The sequence below is a fragment of the Xiphias gladius genome, chromosome 10 (genome assembly GCF_016859285.1).
Source record: "Xiphias gladius isolate SHS-SW01 ecotype Sanya breed wild chromosome 10, ASM1685928v1, whole genome shotgun sequence".
NCBI lineage: Eukaryota > Metazoa > Chordata > Actinopteri > Istiophoriformes > Xiphiidae > Xiphias > Xiphias gladius.
In genome coordinates, this window is record NC_053409.1 from 9148941 (window position 1) to 9167589 (window position 18649).

General features: G+C 42.4%; 3 protein-coding genes across 6 annotated transcripts; all 3 read left to right on the forward strand.

Moving 5' to 3' along the window:
* Positions 1-417: 417 nt before the first annotated feature.
* Positions 418-8670, forward strand: pabpc4 (poly(A) binding protein, cytoplasmic 4 (inducible form)). Of its 3 annotated transcripts, XM_040138011.1 has the most exons (16): positions 665-761; positions 2747-2828; positions 3298-3491; positions 4505-4620; positions 5663-5802; positions 5891-5985; positions 6067-6204; positions 6312-6407; positions 6546-6815; positions 6995-7088; positions 7197-7292; positions 7436-7566; positions 7658-7748; positions 7845-7975; positions 8078-8202; positions 8286-8670. In XM_040138011.1, the coding sequence occupies exons 3-15, from the start codon at positions 3318-3320 to the stop codon at positions 8177-8179; spliced, it is 1674 nt and encodes a 557-aa protein (XP_039993945.1). In that variant the 5' UTR covers positions 665-761; positions 2747-2828; positions 3298-3317; the 3' UTR covers positions 8180-8202; positions 8286-8670. The 3 variants fall into 3 exon arrangements, with proteins under 3 accessions (XP_039993943.1, XP_039993944.1, XP_039993945.1); XM_040138009.1 differs by lacking the exon at positions 2747-2828 and having other exon boundaries at positions 418-761; XM_040138010.1 differs by lacking the exon at positions 2747-2828 and having other exon boundaries at positions 418-761; positions 6998-7088.
* Positions 8671-10986: 2316 nt separating this feature from the next.
* ppie (peptidylprolyl isomerase E (cyclophilin E)) lies at positions 10987-14295 on the forward strand. 2 transcript variants are annotated; one of them, XM_040138108.1, is made up of 10 exons: positions 10987-11121; positions 11568-11666; positions 11788-11831; positions 12402-12428; positions 12570-12651; positions 12739-12842; positions 12926-13049; positions 13282-13467; positions 13589-13731; positions 14082-14295. In XM_040138108.1, exons 1-10 carry the CDS (start codon positions 11091-11093, stop codon positions 14148-14150), a joined length of 909 nt encoding a protein of 302 aa, XP_039994042.1. In that variant the 5' UTR covers positions 10987-11090; the 3' UTR covers positions 14151-14295. The 2 variants fall into 2 exon arrangements, with proteins under 2 accessions (XP_039994042.1, XP_039994043.1); XM_040138109.1 differs by having other exon boundaries at positions 11021-11121; positions 11538-11666.
* A 523-nt stretch (positions 14296-14818) lies between these two features.
* gjb10 (gap junction protein beta 10) lies at positions 14819-16416 on the forward strand. The gene is made up of 2 exons (XM_040136406.1): positions 14819-14907; positions 15324-16416. Exon 2 carries the CDS (start codon positions 15426-15428, stop codon positions 16218-16220), a length of 795 nt encoding a protein of 264 aa, XP_039992340.1. The 5' UTR covers positions 14819-14907; positions 15324-15425; the 3' UTR covers positions 16221-16416.
* The last annotated feature ends 2233 nt before the right edge of the window (positions 16417-18649 follow it).

The following is an 18649-nucleotide window of genomic DNA, read 5'->3' on the forward strand; positions in this document are numbered from 1 at the left end:
CTTTCCTCACGCAGTCTCTTTCCCCGGCCACAAAACAACCGTGAGTGTCTAACTCACTGTTCTTGAAAAACTTAAAATAAAAATAATATAAAAAATATAAAATCCATAAAATCTCCATAAAAACAAGTACCGTATTACTTAAAGAAATAGAACATTTAAAAAAATCGCAAAACATTAATTTAAAAAAAAAAAAACACTATAAACACGAGGCCTCGGTCTTAACCCGAAGTTGACGTCTTTAAAGGAAGAAATCCTACTTCGGAAGACATCGAATTTTTTTTCCCTTTTTTTTTTTTTTTTTTTTTTTTTTTTTTTTTTTTTTCTTTTTTTTTTTTTTTTTTTTTTTTTTGTTAGTCTTTTTTTTTTTTTTTTTTCCTTTTTTTTTTTTTTTTCTTTTTTTTTTTTTTTTCTCCCAGGTTTGACATTTTCTCTACCGGCTTGATCAGAGAGCCAGCTGTCCACAGACCCTGTTTTTATTAGATGAGAACTGAAGCGCAGTTTTGTTTTGGTTTTTTTGTTTTGTTTTTGAGGGAAGCTTTGCATACACTTATTTTCTCCAGTCCGAGATATGAACACAGCGACGGGGAGTTATCCGATGGCTTCTCTCTACGTTGGCGACCTGCACCCCGACATCACTGAGGCTATGCTGTATGAGAAATTCAGCCCAGCCGGGCCGGTGCTCTCCATTCGGGTATGCCGAGACATGATCACCCGGCGGTCCCTGGGATACGCTTATGTGAACTTCTCACAGCCCGCTGACGGTAAGGATTGAAAGGTGAAGAGAGATCGGTGTGTACTTGGAGCATGTTGCTTGCACGCGTCAGTGCCCGCGGGTTTGAGATGCAGAGAGAATGCATCCTTCAAAAGGTTGACAATGTCACCATATGCTGTCAATGTCCTGTGAAGAACAACGCATAATCGCGTGCAGGATCAAGGAGACACTGGCAATAAATAACATGGTTGATCTTTTGATATTTTGGAAATTGTCATAAGACAGTTATGGAGGTTCTTCAGATTGGTTGGGGCAGTCATTTGACCCATATGAGCATGTCCCAGTTCTTGTATTCTCCTGGGAATATATGTCACTACTATAGTTAAAGCCTTCACCAAATGCAGAATTTGAGTTATGCTTTAAAGTCAACAGACAAGTCATTTCATGCTCATCAATGGTATCACTTTAATTATATCACATCTGTTGCTGATTTCTCTTTTTCAGCCCAAAATGACCCATTTCTGCTCCTATTTAAAGGGCCGCTGAGTGAAACTAATTCCCATTGCCCTGGCTGCTATATTCACTGAAAGCAAGAAAAGGGACAGGCACAGCTGAACAATAACCCTTGCAACCCTGTTGGATTTAATCCTAGCTTCATTTTTGAATTTTGGGGATTAGTTGGATCATATTGTTGTTCTCGTGTGTAAAATCTTAACCACTTAAGCTGCGTGTTGATTTGTCAATCAATGCCTAAACTTCCCATCTATTTAACCACTAAAGCGTCAGAATTGTTGAGTGTCTTTAATGCAAGACTTCTCCATTTACAGCCAATGGTATCAAAGTGTTGAGCTACAGTAGCAGGTGTTGTGGTTGTCTTCAGAGGCCTGCTGATCATTTTTACTTTGTATGGACTCTTTTATGGGGCGTATCAACGTTAAACGCCTCCTGTCACAACTTATCTGTGCTCAAGTTGGCTACGGAAAGCCGGCGTAATGATAGGTTAACACCAGCTCACTTCCAGAGAGGTATTATCATCATTCACTTGAGTAAATGTTAGAAGAGCCACAAGTGAGAAGACACCATTTGTCCTTGGAGGTGAAGACATGGGGGGTGGGGGTGGGTCCAAACACATGTCTGTGGGTCAATAGCTCGCTGCCTCTAAAATACTACTAATAACAACAGATGATTGCAGGTAAAACATGTTGCAATGGTCAAGGTTGTTTAAAGTCTTCACTGTTTTACTTCACATCTCAGCTCTCTGTGTGTAAACACTCAGGAGATGCGGTGTTGCTCATCTGAGATTTCTTGTTGAATGTGTCTCTTCCCCATCAATGATAGAGAATGCTCTACTCTCACTCCATGCCAGCACATACCTCTCAGGACCCCTCTCTAAATATAGAGCTTCTTTCTGAGCAGCCCAAAATTTGCCTGCCCACAATACTAAAGTTCTTAAATGACGGAAATGGTTAACAATAACAATTAACTCAACACAGGTTACATTTGACAACACTGACTATTTCACAATCCATCATTCAAAATGACTGAATTACTTAATTTAAGAATAATCAGCCTGTTTCATAGATGATTTGGCCCTTTTTTAAAATGAAGATTTCCCACTGTGAACCTTCCATAAGTTCACATGTTTGACATTGATCACACACCTTCTCTGAGCACACGGGTTGTGAAGTACAATTGCAAGCCAAACTGCTGATGCCAGCAGACGCAAGGCAGCTCCGTTTTGTTTACCAGACACTTTTAGCTGGAAAGCCTCGCCTATCTGTGTGTGTGTGTGTGTGTGTGTGTGTGTGTGTGTGTGTGTGTGTGTGTGTGTGTGTGTGTGTGTGTGTGTGTGTGTGTGTGTTAGATACTGTGGAGTGGCAGAACAAAAGGATGTTTGGCATTTGTGCCCACATGGACATAAGAGCCTGTGTTACAATCAAAGCAGTAGATGGAGAGAAAAAAACATATATAAAACAAACGTCAGACTAATTTGAACAATTGAAAAATGAAAGGCATTATTTCTTATAACCACAGTTTTCACCCGTTTGTGTTATCTGAGGGCCTGCTGCGCTGCCACTGCGACTGGCCTAGGTGGGACGTGGCCCAGCAGCATGTGGTGAGACAGAGAAGAGGCCCATGTGCTCCATGTGCTTGCCCACTGCAGCTGCCCCCCACACTTGTCCCAGCTGCTGAAGACAGCTTATCACACACCATGCACACGCGCAAACGCACCACATGGTCTACTGCAGTATCTTAACCATGTTGCACGTGCTCTGTTAGTGGACTGGCAGCAGGGATTCTACATTGTGGCGCACACAGCACAGGAGGACAAACTTTTTAATACACTCTACTGTAGCCACGCGTTACCTCTCTGGAAATGTTATTAATTTAGTGCCGATGTTTGTGGTTTAAAGGGGATGGCTGCATTTTAATCACTGTTGCACCCTGGTATTGGCAGAAAAGAAAAACTACTAGCATGATATGTGGCATACGTGTCAGTGACTGATACGTTTTCAGACTCATGGCTCCATGTAAACAATCCCCCGTGACCTTTCCCTCCACCTCTCTGCCCCTCCTCCCTTCAGCCGAGAGAGCCCTGGACACCATGAATTTTGACGTGGTGAAAGGGAAGCCGATCAGAATCATGTGGTCCCAAAGAGATCCCTCCCTCAGGAAATCTGGAGTGGGCAACGTGTTCATCAAGAATCTTGACAAGTCCATTGACAACAAAGCCTTGTACGATACCTTCTCTGCCTTTGGCAACATCCTCTCCTGCAAGGTAGAGTTTGTCATAAATGTCATTGAGGGACTTTAAAACAGGAATGTTGTTTTAATTTTGTATATATTCCCATTTTTGGAAAAATGTTCCTGCTTGGAAATTTCACACACATGGTGCTTAAGTTAGATTTAAAAAAAACTGGAATAATATTTTTATGTGCTTAAAATGTTCCAATGTAACTCATACACCATCTCTGGTCCTAGTAGCAACTAAAAACTAGTCAAAATGTATCTTTAAAGGCAGCCAAATTTAACATAGACCCTTACTGGACATAAATCTTGGTTTGAAATAGATATAAGATTTTTTTTCAAGTAAAAGTATCAGTGTTTACCTCTCTTTCTGCCTGCGTGTGACAACACAATCACACAGGTGTGGCAAAGTAGGCTGTTGATGTACAAGTTCACTAACGAAGAAAGCGTTTATCCTCGCAACTGCTGCTTTAAGCAGTGCTTTGACATTTTGTTGAATACATTTATTCACTTGCTTGTTGAAAGTTAGATGAGAAGAACGATACCACTCTCATATCTGTCCACTAAATGTGAAGCTACAGGCAGCAGCTGGTTAGCCTAGCTTAGCATAAAGACTGGAAACACGAGAAAACAAATAGCCTTACCCTGTCCAAATTGTGGTTAAACGGGGAGGTTATTTGTAGTTTAACCCCCTTGTAAATTCATAAATTGCCTTTTTTACACAACACTTTACACTGCTTTCACGTCAGTTCTCACTTCAGTATGGATTAAAACAAACAGTTAAATAGACATTCTTGTAGGTGTATTTGTTACCTTTGGACAGGGCTAGCTTCCCCTAAGCTAAGCTAACCAGCTGCTGACTGCATTTTCATATTTGGCAGACAGATATGAGACTGGTATCAATCTCCTCATCTAAATCTCACATTTCACATTTCACGAAATGTCAAACTTTTCCTTTTAAAGTTAAGGAACTGCCTGCATTTGAGGTGGTGCATGATGCACTGTAAAATTGCATATTTACCCATATGTCTCGCCCTGCTCCAGGTGGTGTGTGATGAAAATGGCTCCAAGGGCTACGCTTTTGTCCATTTTGAGACGCAGGATGCAGCTGATCGCGCCATTGAGAAGATGAACGGCATGCTTCTGAATGACCGCAAGGTGTGAGTGTCTGATCACATAGGAGCACATATCCTGATGTTTATTATTGTCAGTGTTAAAGATCTGATGAAAAAGTCACTGAAACATCTTGCTTGAACCATAGTTTTTGAAAGTACCAGTGATTATAATGTTTGTCCAAATGTAGAAGATAGATTACTATGTGATGGTAACGCCTTATGTGGATCAGATTGATATAAACTGTGATATATTTTGTGCCTCATGTATAAATCTGACTTGTCTGTTCTACATTTGTGTTGAGTGAACTGATGTTTCATGTCTTTTTTCAGTTGGTGAGTTTGTGTGTGAATAATCTGACTAATACGCTCATCTCTCACCACTGCCAGTATGAAGATAACCTCAAAAACTGACAGATAACACACTAAAACCTCTTACTTACTTACCTTCCTACCAAATGCATTTTCTGTTGCTTCATTTGTCCACTTGCTGGTCACCCGTCTTAGAGTGTTTGTGTGTGTGTGTGTATGACCACGCTTGTGTGTTTTAGTGATGGATCGAATGCAGGAATGCAATACTGGATGGCGGAAGGGGAGAGGTCATCGTAGCAAGGTATATAAGATCATTTGGTCCTCCTCAGCTTTCCTTTGTACTGTGAGACTCTGTTCCTCCATCCCTCTCCATCCACCTCCTCATCAAGTTTTGGACCAAGAATTATGATGGATGTCACGCTGTTGTCTAGCATGCCAACATATCTGCCTGCCTCTGGTGATATTAACAGCAGTTGATTGTTTTTTTGTTTTGTTTTTTTCCATTGTTTACCCCAGGAATGATGAGTCACACGATGAAACGTAGCTGTGAAGTTGTCTTGTGAACGTTGTCCCTGTTTTTGTAAAAGAATGTGATCTCTTTTACTTATCATGCTTGCGTGGTCAGGTCTGTGCGGAACTTTCTTTACCTGGAAACCCGGATAACCAGTGTTGTAGATTGGAAAAAGGAATTCAAAAGAGATGGAGCCTGGTTTGCTTTCTCCACTTTGTCAGGACTGTTTTACAAGAGTGTGTTTCGCTGCTCTCTCTCTATTTACAGGTTTGTGGGTCGTTTCAAATCTCGCAAAGAACGGGAGGCTGAACTTGGCGCCAAAGCCAAAGAGTTTACCAATGTCTACATCAAGAATTTTGGGGACGATATGGATGATGATCGGCTGAAGGAGCTTTTTGACAAATATGGTAAACTGAAACTAGATCCATGCATTACTCCAAACTCTAATTTGGTCAAGTTCTGTTGTCTTACATCCGGATTTTTTGAACATTGCAGGTAAAACACTCAGCGTGAAGGTGATGACAGACCCCACTGGCAAATCCAGAGGCTTTGGATTTGTTAGTTACGAGAAGCATGAGGACGCTAACAAGGTACTTTGGCCTCGTGTAAATGTGTGAAGTGTATCTTTGTCTCTTAGAAATTTCCTCTGATAATTCTGGCGTCATCCAAAGGCTGTAGAGGACATGAACGGCACTGAACTCAACGGCAAGACTGTGTTTGTGGGCCGGGCGCAGAAGAAGATGGAGCGGCAGGCAGAGCTGAAGAGGAAGTTTGAGCTACTGAAACAAGAAAGGATCAGTCGTTATCAGGTCAGCAGAAACTGGGTCCTCAATCAGATTGAATCCAGTCAATATTACATTTTGATTTAGTTATATCAAGGAATTTACTTTGTGTGATGACCGCTTGTTTGTTTCAGGGTGTAAACCTTTACATTAAAAACCTGGATGACACTATAGATGACGAGAAACTGCGTAAGGAGTTCTCTCCATTCGGATCCATTACAAGTGCTAAGGTGAGTAAAATCAGTCCAAATGTTCAATGCATCACAACTACAACAGAGATAATACATCATCGCAATATAAACATAGCAACAGCATTGACAATATTTGTATGTTTGAATTTACTCAGACACAGTCTGTCTATATTTTAGGTGATGCTTGAGGAAGGTCGCTCCAAAGGCTTTGGCTTTGTCTGCTTCTCCTCCCCTGAAGAGGCCACCAAGGCTGTGACTGAGATGAACGGACGCATCGTTGGCTCCAAACCCCTCTACGTGGCTCTCGCTCAGCGCAAAGAGGAGCGCAAGGCCCACCTCACCAACCAGTACATGCAGCGTATTGCTGGCATGAGGGCCATGCCGGCCAATACCATCATTAATCAGTTCCAGCCCACCAGTGGCTACTTCATGCCAGCTGTGCCACAGGTGTGACAGTTAAAGTCTGAGATGTTAGGTTATTTCGAAGCGACTGCGATGTGAAGAGAGTTTCTATTTTATTCCAGTAAAAATGCCACAGATTATTGATTTCTTTTTCTTTTTTTATGTCAGTTATTTAGGTATGACTTTTAATGCCCTTAGATAATAGAGTTCTTTCTTGTGTACAGCAGGCCCAGAATAGGACTACATACTATGCACCCAATCAGCTGGCCCAAATGCGACCCAACCCCCGGTGGCAGCAACAAGGTGGTAGAGGTCAAGGTGAGCATGTGGTTTTATCGGATAGTGCATCTATCGCTAACATAATTTACCTAAACATCATCTATATGTTTTATCTATATCTTTTATCTCTGCTTCTGTCACTCCCAGGTGGCTTCCAGGGGATACCCAGCTCGCTGCGTCAGCCAGGACCACGTGCCAACCTGAGACACATGACTCCCAGTAGCAGCACGCAGGGCCCACGAGGTGAGCTCACCGATAACAACAGGCCAGAATGATCACCATCAATTTTCTGACTCTGGCTTTGGAATTTTATTGGCACTACATATACAGCAGAGGTTGTCGAGACACTGTGTAAATCCTGCTCCATTTCTTCTCATCGCCACTAGCTTCTGGCCAGGCCATGGCTCCTCGTCCCTCAATGGGAGTTCCAGGCCCCCGAGCTATGCCTCCTTACAAATATGCCACCAGTGTCCGTAACCCCAACCCCCAGGTGGTGCAACCGATTGCCTTACAGCAGGTATGGGCAAAAGACCAAACACATCATCTTATCTGTCAGTAAACAATTTTAAGTAAATGTCCTTACTTTGCCATTCATCTGTCCTTTCCAGGCTCAGCCAGCTGTGCACGTTCAGGGCCAGGAGCCTCTGACAGCCTCCATGCTGGCTGCTGCGCCCCCTCAGGAGCAAAAACAGATGCTGGGTAAGGCTGGTATTTCACAATTACTGAATGGTAACTGTTTTAGGTTTTCAATGGGTTGACTTATTCTCCTTTTCATTTTTTTTTTTTTTTAAATAGGAGAGCGTCTTTTCCCACTGATTCAGGCCATGCACGCCAACCTGGCAGGGAAGATCACTGGCATGCTGCTGGAGATTGACAACTCCGAACTGCTACATATGCTGGAGTCTCATGAATCTCTGCGTTCAAAGGTACTTCGCTACCTTTATCTTTGTGATACTGCCACACTGAAATGTCTGTTGTCCATATACTACGCTGTGTCCTTATTCACGTTTGGTGGTGTCGTTGTACAGGTGGAAGAAGCCGTCGCCGTGCTACAGGCCCATCAGGCAAAGAAAGATGCCACCCAAAAAGTGGGCAGCATGGCTACTACTGCTGCCGCTGCCACATCCTGAACACTGTGTGCTGTATTAGATTGGTATGATAATACATAATCAGTCAAGCTACTCACGTGTTGATTTGGTTTTGTGGCACTGATGAAAAGTCATTGTGTTGTTTCAGGGCACAGAAAAATGAGCAGAGATGGGAAGAGACACAGTACACTGACTCCAAACACCAGATTCCTGTCTACAATTATGCAAAAATAAAAACCAAGAAATAAAAAAAGGAAAACGTAATTTTAAAATTTACTTATAACAGTTCATAATTTTCTAGTTCTGTAATACTTTTAAACTGCATACCAAAAGCAATAATGCAAATGAATCTTGGATTAAGGCCCTTAATTTTGTGGCGGAGGAGAGAAACCTTTTTCTAGAAGGAAAATGAGCCTTGTTCTTTTTCTTTGCTTGAGATTTTTATGCTTGCTTTGGAATGATGGACTCCTCCATCCTATCATGTTATCATGGGTGTGTGGTATTCTCAATAAAGGGATGATATATCAAGGTTACCACTCTTGTGTTATTTAATCCTTACAATGTAACCTATTTTGTTCAGAGTGTATGTGTGTATCTGACAGTCACTTACCTAGACGGTAGTGCCGCAGAGAAGGCCAAAGCAGGGTGAGGGGCAGAATAGTCAGGGCACTGCAGGAGTAATTAAGTATCATATGTTTTGTTTAGCTAAATTGATATCTTTCTTTAGGCAGATGATTGATACAAACAAGAAGGGAAAAGAAAACTTTTAAGTCTGCCTATTAAAAGAGTATCTCTGCACTCACGACAGAAAGATTGGGGAAAGATTTTTCCTCTGGCAAATGACCCTTTAGAGATATTGTCACTGAGCCCTTGCAATAGAAACCTCATGGTAAAAATCATTGTCATGACTTTAAGGTCTGACTTTTGCACATTTTGATATTAAGCTCTAAAAATTCTAAATCTCTAATTGCATCTAATTTTGTAAATAACTCTAATGTGTTGTAATAAATAAAAATTTATAAACGTCAATTTTATGTTCCATCCGTCATTTTTACCTTTGTCCTTTTACCATTGCTTTTCTAAATTAGGGACTATATTGTCACTTTTTCTTCCTATTTGTCTTCAGTGCTTTTAAATTCAGTCAAAAGTGTCAAAGTCTGGGATTATCAGTATGACATTTGCTAATGAAATATGATTCTGCTGTCTTTTGTTTGGCTTAAGTAGACTTACAAAGGTGGAAATATTTTTGCTCTTAATTTCACTAATGTATAATCCTTTGTCTGACAGCCGAACAGAAAGACAAATGATCAGTTGGGGGGGTGGGGTGGGGGGGGGGGTTATTGCAGTTAACAGAGCAAGGAGTAGAGAAAGGCAGAAATCAGTGGAATTGGAAAACGTAAGCCTCGCACGGAGCAAGTAGAGCCAGAAAAGTGTCTTGGAGTTTGGACTTTTCAAGTTCCTGGAAAGTGCCTAAGTCTCCTGTGTCACACTGAGTAGAAATAAAGGGATGAAGCAGCAGAAGCTCACTGTAAAGGAGGATGATGTAGAAGTGGCTGACTTTATTATGTCTCTTTTAAGGTATTAATAATGGTTGAAAAGGAAAGTACTGGAAAAGTAAAGAGAGTTCTTCAGCTTTTTTCTGGATATCAGGCAAACAAAATATGGCACCGCTTTCTAATACAGCACCCTTCACAAGCTTTTAATGAAGCTAGTTAATCAATCATTCACCGGTGCTTTATAGATCAGTTATAAGAACAACTTTTTGGTTGCCAGGTTTTGAAAAATCGCTTTGGCTGGTTTTCATGTCTGAAATTGTAAATGCTAAAAATTATGAGTGATTTTATTTTTATTTTTTCATAAAGTCAGTGGTTATAAATGTTATCAAGTTGTTAATAAACAGTTCTTGGTCCACATTCCCCACAGCTCTTTTCCGGAAGTTCAGAAAATCAAAAGGCTCATTGGACACGATAAACTTAAAAAATTAAAGAAAAATGTTTTTCTGGCAGATGATGCACACCAGCCTGAGCAACCTGGCTGTGAAAAAGTTGTTTATATTAGTATTTTGTGACTTATCTATAAAGCATTTGTGAAAGAGCAACAACAAAGCCATTAGCTCCAACCTTAAAACCCTTTATAAAGTATCCCTTATTTGAACGTGGTACCTAAAATATTCTCTTAAAAATGGACAAAAAAAATGTACCATAACAGTGTAATGGGGCTTTTTCACAGCCGACATTTTGGCTTGTCTCAGTAGGAAAAACACAGACGTGAATAATAAAATGAATGATGGCTGAATACCATTTTGCTGCTTCAGTATCATGTTCCTGCATTGCGCATGCGGGCTCACTGTCACACTGCCATTGCCTACCGGGACACTTGAATAGAAAAGCACCGTCAGTAATGTTAGCATTAGCAACACCGGGGCTTTTTTCCTACCACGGCAAGTTGACAAGTCAAAATGTCTGCTGTTAAAAAAGACCTCAGGCGTTCGGCTGCCACTTCTCAATTCGTTGTTTACACGTGTGCCCATGACGTGTTTCAGCTCAAATATAGACCTACATCACTCACACCTCACATTCACGCTCATCCGTTCCGTTACAGTACATTTTGAACATCAGCAGAAATGCGAGCGCACCATACTTCCTTAGAAAAATGCAACATTTCGTTTTCTTTAAAACGCTTGAAAAAAAAAGAGAGAGAGGCACCCATATTATTTGTGGAGTACTACATGAACTTGTGGAGGAAGGAGGACAGAAATGGTGGGAAACGACCCTTCCGGTTCTCCCAAGGATGCCTGGCTAGTCTGTGAAAGGATTGAAATTGGGGCGACTGAGAGTGTGGAGGATGTCATCCGCCAGGTGGCGCTAGAGCTTACGAGACTAGAGAGGCGGGCTTTAGTTTCACTGCACCAATCACAAGCTCCTGGGGTTAAAGTTGAAGGGTTAAGTCCAACATGGCTTCGAACAAACGAGTGCTGTATGTCGGTAAGTTATTATTATTTTTCGGAAAAACAACGTTAAAAGTATGGTGGCTCGGTAACATGCTGGCGTCCCTGCTTTGAAAGTATAAAAGCAGACGCAGCCAAACATGTATAAAGTGTATATAACGTAGGAAACGATACGGAGAGAATCAGCCGGCAAAACATGTAGCTCCTCGTCGGCTCAAAACATGGAAACTTTTTTGAACTTCGTTCAGTCTCCCCAACAGCATCTGTAGAGCGAATTGTGTCAGTTCATGGGGGGAAAAAAACAAACTACAAATAACGTTGAAAGGTCCGACCTCCGTCAATTCCTGAGCCTTGAACGCAACACCTACCCCTGCCTCGTTGTCCCCTCTTCCTAATCTGCATACGAACTGATAATAACTGACCATAAATTCGCACATTTGTAATGTTCATTAGCCTGATGTCAGCACGGTGCGTCTCTGTCAGGTGGTCTGGCAGAGGAGGTGGACGAGAAGGTGTTACATGCAGCGTTTATCCCGTTCGGGGACATCACAGACATCCAGATACCGTTGGACTATGAAACGGGTAAGAGCGGGACTTTTACTGGGAAGTGTGACCGTACGTGCACTGTTTCTACGTGACATCGGACACGGGGGGTAAGAGGCATATGAAGCTGTACTAATCTGCCGCATCTTCTGTTTTCCAGAAAAGCACAGAGGATTTGCTTTCATTGAGTTTGAGCTGGCAGAGGTATGTAGTGGTTATAGTGCCGAAGTATCAGAGGCTGCAGTATTCTGATACTAACCAATAAATGACAATATTGTCATTGAGAAAATAAATGAATGAGATCATATTTAAGGTTAGAATTAAACCAAGTCTTTTGTAGTTGCATTATTGAAGTGCACGTTGTACACATCTTAACTGAGAGATAGTTTCAACTGCACTTTGCAACACCCAGCAGTCCATCTGCGTGATGCAAGTACTTCACCAGTGGACTCTGCTTTTTATTTTCCTCCAGCCATGAACCATAAGTGCACACAGTGTATACAACACTAGCAATAAATGGGAACGATTGGGATTGAGGTTCAGTAGGTAGACAGTTAACCCTAGTGTGGGCAGTGTTATTAATGTGGCTGTGCTATTGTGTGTACACAGGAATATGAATGGAATAAATTGATCAGCATCCTGTGGCGACAGTTCCATTGGAATGCTTTCTTATTTTGGAGAAGGTTAATTGTAGACTGGTGAATGCAATGTAAACACAGTCAGTAAAGGGTCTTTCATTGTAAATAACCATTTTATGCCCCTTATCTTCTGTAGGATGCTGCGGCAGCTATTGATAACATGGTAAGCTGATCACACTGCTGTACACACATGCCCGTGATGTTTTATTCCTGTCTCTAAGGCCTAGTTGTCTTTACCCAAAATTTCCAAAAATGAGCCTCATGTTTTAATATAAATTTTTTTCCCCTTCTTTTTCTCTGCTAGAATGAGTCTGAGCTCTTTGGCCGGACTGTCCGGGTCAACATCGCCAAACCCATGAGAATCAAAGAAGGTTCTTCTCGACCAGGTGATTATTGAAAACCCATTCACAGATGGCTTCCCCTGTGCTGTGATTTGAATCCATGGCTCCGATTTTAACTCTGCTTTCCCCCAGTGTGGTCGGATGATGACTGGCTGAAGAAGTTCTCGGGGAAGACCTCCGAGGAGGCTGAGGGCGAGGCAGCAGGTGGAGAAATGACCAACACGGCAACACAGGAGGTGAGATGGCTTTCTTCATAGCGTCTGTGTGTCTGACTCTAAACATATTAAGATTGTAAGTCAGGTATGATTTGTTTTTGTAGGCTGAGCCCCCAGCTAAAAAGGGCAGAGTGAATCCTCAGGTGTACATGGACATCAAAATCGGCAACAAGCCGGCAGGGAGACTTCGCTTCCTCCTGCGGGCTGACATCGTTCCCATGACAGCAGGTCTGTATGCAGTTTCCTGAAGGGTATTAACCATCACATCTGTGTCAAAAATGCATACTGTAGCTGCCCATACACAAATTTGCTTGTGTAATGAATTGAAAAAGACACTAAATTAACCTATACACATGTAAAAAGAAACCATAAGTGCCTAATTAAAACACCTCCATTCAAAAATAAAAAAATGAGTTAAGGCAAACATCAACACAGGTATCTTTTCTTACATCTTGTGTAGAGAACTTCCGCTGCCTGTGCACACACGAGAAAGGCTTTGGCTACAAGGGCAGCAGCTTCCACCGCGTCATCCCTCAGTTTATGTGCCAAGGAGGCGACTTCACCAACCACAACGGCACCGGCGGCAAGTCCATCTACGGACGGAAGTTTGATGATGAAAACTTTGTCCTCAAACACACCGCTCCAGGTGAGGAGTTTTGTAAGGAGCGCTCAGGGAGTGCGGTGAAGTCCGTGGACGAGGTTGATGGTTTGTGTTCACGAGCAGATCCTGTGGGTAACTGGCCAGACCCTTTCTCTTGTGCTCGCAGGGCAGCTCTCCATGGCCAACTCCGGGCCAAACACCAACGGCTCTCAGTTCTTCATCACCGCTGACAAAACAGACTGGCTGGATGGCAAACACGTGGTGTTTGGAGAGCTGGTGGAGGGGATGGATGTGCTCCGTGCAATGGAGGTAGGGGAGAAAGGGGTTTACTAAGGGTTTCACATCAAGATAAATAGGGCAGATAAAGGACTGTTTCAGTGATGATAATGTCTTTTTTATGTCACTGCAGCGAAATATGCATTTAAATGTTCTCATTCCCAGTGTGTTATTAGCCAGTCACATGCAGTTATTAATGCTTCTGACTGTTCCACAGTTACCATGTGTGGATGCAGTAGAAACTAAAGAGAAAAAGCCATAAAATTACACAGAAAGCTTTAAAAAAATATATATAACTGTAATATAACTGTGATTAAACTGTTCGGAAAAGTGTATTTGCAAGAAATATTCTTCCACCTTTTTAAATTATTTTCTTCCTGCAGGCTCAGGGGACAAAAGACGGGAAGCCCAAGCAGAAAGTGATCATCTCAGATTGTGGAGAATACGTTTGAACGAAAAGGAAGCGTGTGCTTGACTTGACTGTATCTCTGTATGGAGGCAGTGTGTGTCTGAGAGCTTGAGTGTGTTCGTGGTCTTTTGGACTTTGAACCCACTTCTTCATGTCATGTAAATATTTCAATAAACACCTTTTTTATGAAGAAATTACAGCTTGATGTCTATTGCTTTTTATAAATTAAATGTTGCATGATTGTAAGGACTTGTTGGCTTACTTCTTTATAGTGACTTAACTATCTATTTATAGCGCATAATTTCTTAATTATTTAGGACAAATTCAACTTTAAAGTGATACGGGGCTATCCCAAAGGTTTTGTAAAGTAATAATTTCTTGTCGTGAATACGTGTCAAACCGCCACACTGTTCATTCTACTGGTTTCATGCTAAAAATATGCAGATTTTAATGCGTTTCAAGCAAATAATAATTACGAATTCAAAATGACTCCGTTCTGGGTGCAGGGAGTCTGTTGTGGTCGTATTTCACATCATTGGAACATCCGCACCAAACGTAAACGAAAAATGGCCCATGAAACGTCGCCCGTTCCCTTCTCTTCAACGGCCAAACAAGTATTTGGTGGAGTGGAACAGCCACACCTGAGCAGGTTGGAGTGCTGAGAAGACATGGCAGGCAAACAACTCCACCCCCCTCGAGCCCCGTCCTGTTGAGAAATCTACCGATGTCCTCATCGGTGTGCTGGATCCAAAGCCCGTTCCTCCGCTCCGACGCTGAACCGCGACTGCAGCGTTCAAACCGTAAGTACTCAAACTGAGTCGTTAGTTGCTGAGTGTGATAGAAAAGCGAAACCTGTTCGGATTTTGTCCGATTTAGCAGGTTTAAGATTCGGGCACTTTGGATACGCGCAATTGCGCACAAACGATCAAACTTGAAAGCCGCAGCCGCTGGAATTGATTGAAAAAGAGTTGTCTGACGGCGTCTCCGCACAGCGACGAATTCAAAAGTTCTTACTTACATAAACGGGAATTCACGGGTGTATTAAAAGACCAGAGTGACTTTTGTGCTCATTTTACACGTATTTCCTTAAAGTTTTTGCCTTAAGATGCGTGAATACGTTTCACATGTTAATGACCCAGTTCCACCTCAGTTTGCTGCTATGTTCTCTTTTCCTTTTTTCTATAACCGTGATATGACTGTTTTCTCTTTGTTTCAGCCTGGTAGGGACCTGAAATTTGTGTGCGCCTTTTCGACTGAAAAGAGCTTCCCCTGTCTTCCATCAGCAGGAAGAGAGGACAGGCTGTGAACAAACCCTGTCATGAACTGGGCATTCCTCCAGAGCCTCCTCAGTGGGGTGAACAAGTACTCCACAGCCTTCGGCCGAGTGTGGCTCTCCATTGTCTTCCTCTTCAGGGTCATGGTGTTCGTGGTGGCAGCAGAGAAGGTATGGGGCGACGAACAGAAAGACTTCAAATGCAACACAGCTCAGCCCGGGTGCCACAACGTCTGCTATGACCACTTCTTCCCAGTCTCCCACATCCGGCTGTGGGCCCTGCAGCTCATCTTCGTCACATGCCCCTCGCTCCTGGTGGTGATGCATGTAGCCTACAGGGAGGACAGGGAACGTAAACACCAGCTCAAGTATGGCGAAAACTGCCGCCGTCTCTACCAGAACACCGGCAAGAAGCGTGGAGGCCTGTGGTGGACCTACGTCTTCACTTTGGTCTTCAAAGTGGGTGTGGACGCCACCTTCGTCTACCTCCTTTACCATATCTATGAGGGCTACGACTTCCCAACGCTCATCAAGTGTGAAGAGAAGCCCTGTCCCAACAAGGTGGACTGCTTCATCTCTCGGCCCACTGAGAAAAGAATCTTCACCCTCTTCATGGTGGTCACCAGCCTGGCCTGCATCATGCTCTCTCTTTTCGAAATCCTCTACCTGGTCGGCAAACGCTGCCGCGAATGTTTCACCACAGCCCCACACTCTCAACACCACGTCATGACCAGCACACTGTCCGGCGGAAGAAACCTGACGGAGTCAAACACTCTGAAGCTGACCGAGAAAAGCAGCCCTGAAACACCCGCACCCTCATACAGAGTCGCCGTATGCTGAGATACTTGAAGACGTTGAGAAAAAGCAAAGCCACTGGAAAAGGAGAGATGTTTCTCCTTTCTCCACAGGTACTTTCTTAAGAGACTTGACAGCAGACATTCGTCTACTCAGAGATTGAACTACAAAGGAGTTAGTTCCTTACCGTGTCTGTGTCCACAGCCAAAGGAATGCTGGACTATAAGACAAATGTGTCACTGATGTGCTCACTATTGTGGGTTCAGGTCAGAGTCTACACAGAGAATTTTACAGATGAAGTTCTATAGCCCTTACCAAAAAAAAAAAAAAGCAAGTCAGTGTTATACCGCGTCAGATTTAGCGCTGAGTTCTATTACATGAGTCACTCCATGGTTTGGAGAGTATTTCACAAACACATGTGGTTTTCTCTGTAAGATTTTCCCTCTCCTCGTGCCCAACCTCAGAACGGTTAGTGCAAACTGAACTGTGTCTTTTGTGCCTTCACTCACTTCTCATATCTTGTTGTAAATGCTGTACTTTACATCCCTCATCAAAAGGTTTGCTAGATTGTCCTTTTGTGTCTTTTACTGTCCTCATTTGTCGTCCTTTTTCTGCATACGGGTAGTAGAGAGCAATGAGGTCGAAATGCAGTTTTCGAAAAACGGTTGTTAATAATATCAGGATTTGCATATTTCACAGCATTGAGGTGCAGCATGGCTGCTCAGTTGTTAATATTATTTTTCATTAAAGATCATAATTTTTGTGTTTTGAAAATGTTTTTTTTGATATATAAGATCGAGGAAGAGAGGTCCATACATTGTAATATACTGCATTAAATTCAGAGCAAGTATTATAACTGTAATAGACAGTTACACAGTAGAATTTTAGCACAGGAAATGTACTAAAAAAACCCCAGCCAACTCTCTATAGAAACGGATTTGTTGATTCTGTAGTTCTGTGGTTTGGCAAAGATCTCAGACTTCCCTCTGCTTCCACTTTTTCCGTGTGTTTCTTAAAGTGCCCCGCCACCAGCGCTGGCCTGGAGTTTGTTCCATGGCTACGAGCGGCCCCCTCATTATTTTGGATGATTGGCTCTACAGAAGAGGAGTTTCCTCACTCCTGTAATTCATCCGCGCTGACGCATGGAACCACCCAGTGCAGGAATTTCTTGCTCCCCGCAGCCTCTGAATAAATGATTCCAGTATTTACACTGCAAGGTGACAGAGGAGAGATGTAGTGATAGTAAAAAGACATATTTTCTTTCTTAGGGTCTCTCCCTGTGTGGGGTTTTGAGATATCTTCTTCTGAAACTTCTACTGGCACTTCAACATAGTGGATACATTTTGTCAGTGCGAGCCAGAATAAAGACTGTCATTTAAAAACTCAAACAGCAAAGTATGTTTCAACAAACAAAGATAGGATCACTGGCGCTGTTGACGGTTTTAGTTGGAAGCATTAACCTCTATTTCAGTAGACAGTGCCTCCAGTGACAACTGTTAACAACTGAGGCCTGTGGATTATCATAGTAACTAGGGCCCTGTTTTGGGGAAGACAAGTTGTTGTTGAAATGTAATTGTTGGCCTACAGTATATTGGGGTGGCAGCAGAAATGTCATAGCCTGAGCAGATGAAACCAAAAATGACCTAAAAGACGAAACACCACAAGGAGTCAACGGAAAAGTCATTTTTCTGTGTGTGTGATTTGTGTGCAGAGATCTGAATTATCGCTTTTACACCCGCCTCTGCACTAGTGGAAATAATCTCCCAACAGGATCTAACCTAAGTTTTATATGAAGTATTAATTAATTAAAATAATGTTAAAATATTGTCCCTGAAAATATAATTGAGGTCCAGTATGTGCAGTTTGATCTTATTAAGTGTGTCTGACCTGACTGTGTGCTTCTGTAAATAAGTCAATGATCACTCTCATTATGAGACCCTCCCAACTCTTCCGGGTTATTATCTCTCCTCGTCCCAGCTTTCTCTGCTCTGGTACATTTCCTTCCTTTCGTGGGACCAGCAGTTTAATCTATTGCGTTCATCCTGTTGTGCTGTTCCATCTTGTTGAGACTTGCTGCTTGCGGAGGTTGAGTCATATGTTGCATTCCTCACGTTTTGTCCCCGCAGACTGCCTGGACCAGTTGTTCACCCGGAGCCACAAAGTCGTTTGTCGTTTATTATTTTACACGGATGTAAATATGAGCATAATGTTTTAGCCTGGTTCCAAAACAATTGAATTCCTCTTCACATCGGTTTCAAATCAGAAATTTTAACACAGTGGAAACAAAACAGCAATTCAGCTTGATTACCAGGTTAGTTTTCATTCTATGCCTTTGGTATCCGCTGTTATATGACACGCTTGTAACCTACAGGTTTAATGTATGAAGTTCCTAGAAAAGATTTTTTTGGACTTCTTAGAAATTTTGGGAGCAAGAAACGAGCCCCTGAAATGTCATTGCACTGAGCAATACAAAT

Bases quoted from the DNA above. Each gene is read 5' to 3' on its own strand.
- pabpc4 (XM_040138009.1), top strand. From the start codon at position 569: ATGAACACAGCGACGGGGAGTTATCCGATGGCTTCTCTCTACGTTGGC. The intron at 4,621-5,662 runs GTGAGTGTCTGA...CTCTATTTACAG, and splicing joins CTTCTGAATGACCGCAAGGT to GTTTGTGGGTCGTTTCAAAT. The intron at 5,803-5,890 runs GTAAACTGAAAC...TGAACATTGCAG, and splicing joins GGAGCTTTTTGACAAATATG to GTAAAACACTCAGCGTGAAG.
- ppie (XM_040138108.1), top strand. From the start codon at position 11,091: ATGGCTTCGAACAAACGAGTGCTGTATGTCG. The intron at 12,652-12,738 runs GTGATTATTGAA...GCTTTCCCCCAG, and splicing joins AGAAGGTTCTTCTCGACCAG to TGTGGTCGGATGATGACTGG. The intron at 13,468-13,588 runs GTGAGGAGTTTT...TTGTGCTCGCAG, and splicing joins CCTCAAACACACCGCTCCAG to GGCAGCTCTCCATGGCCAAC.
- gjb10 (XM_040136406.1), top strand. From the start codon at position 15,426: ATGAACTGGGCATTCCTCCAGAGCCTCCTCAGTGGGGTGAACAAGTAC.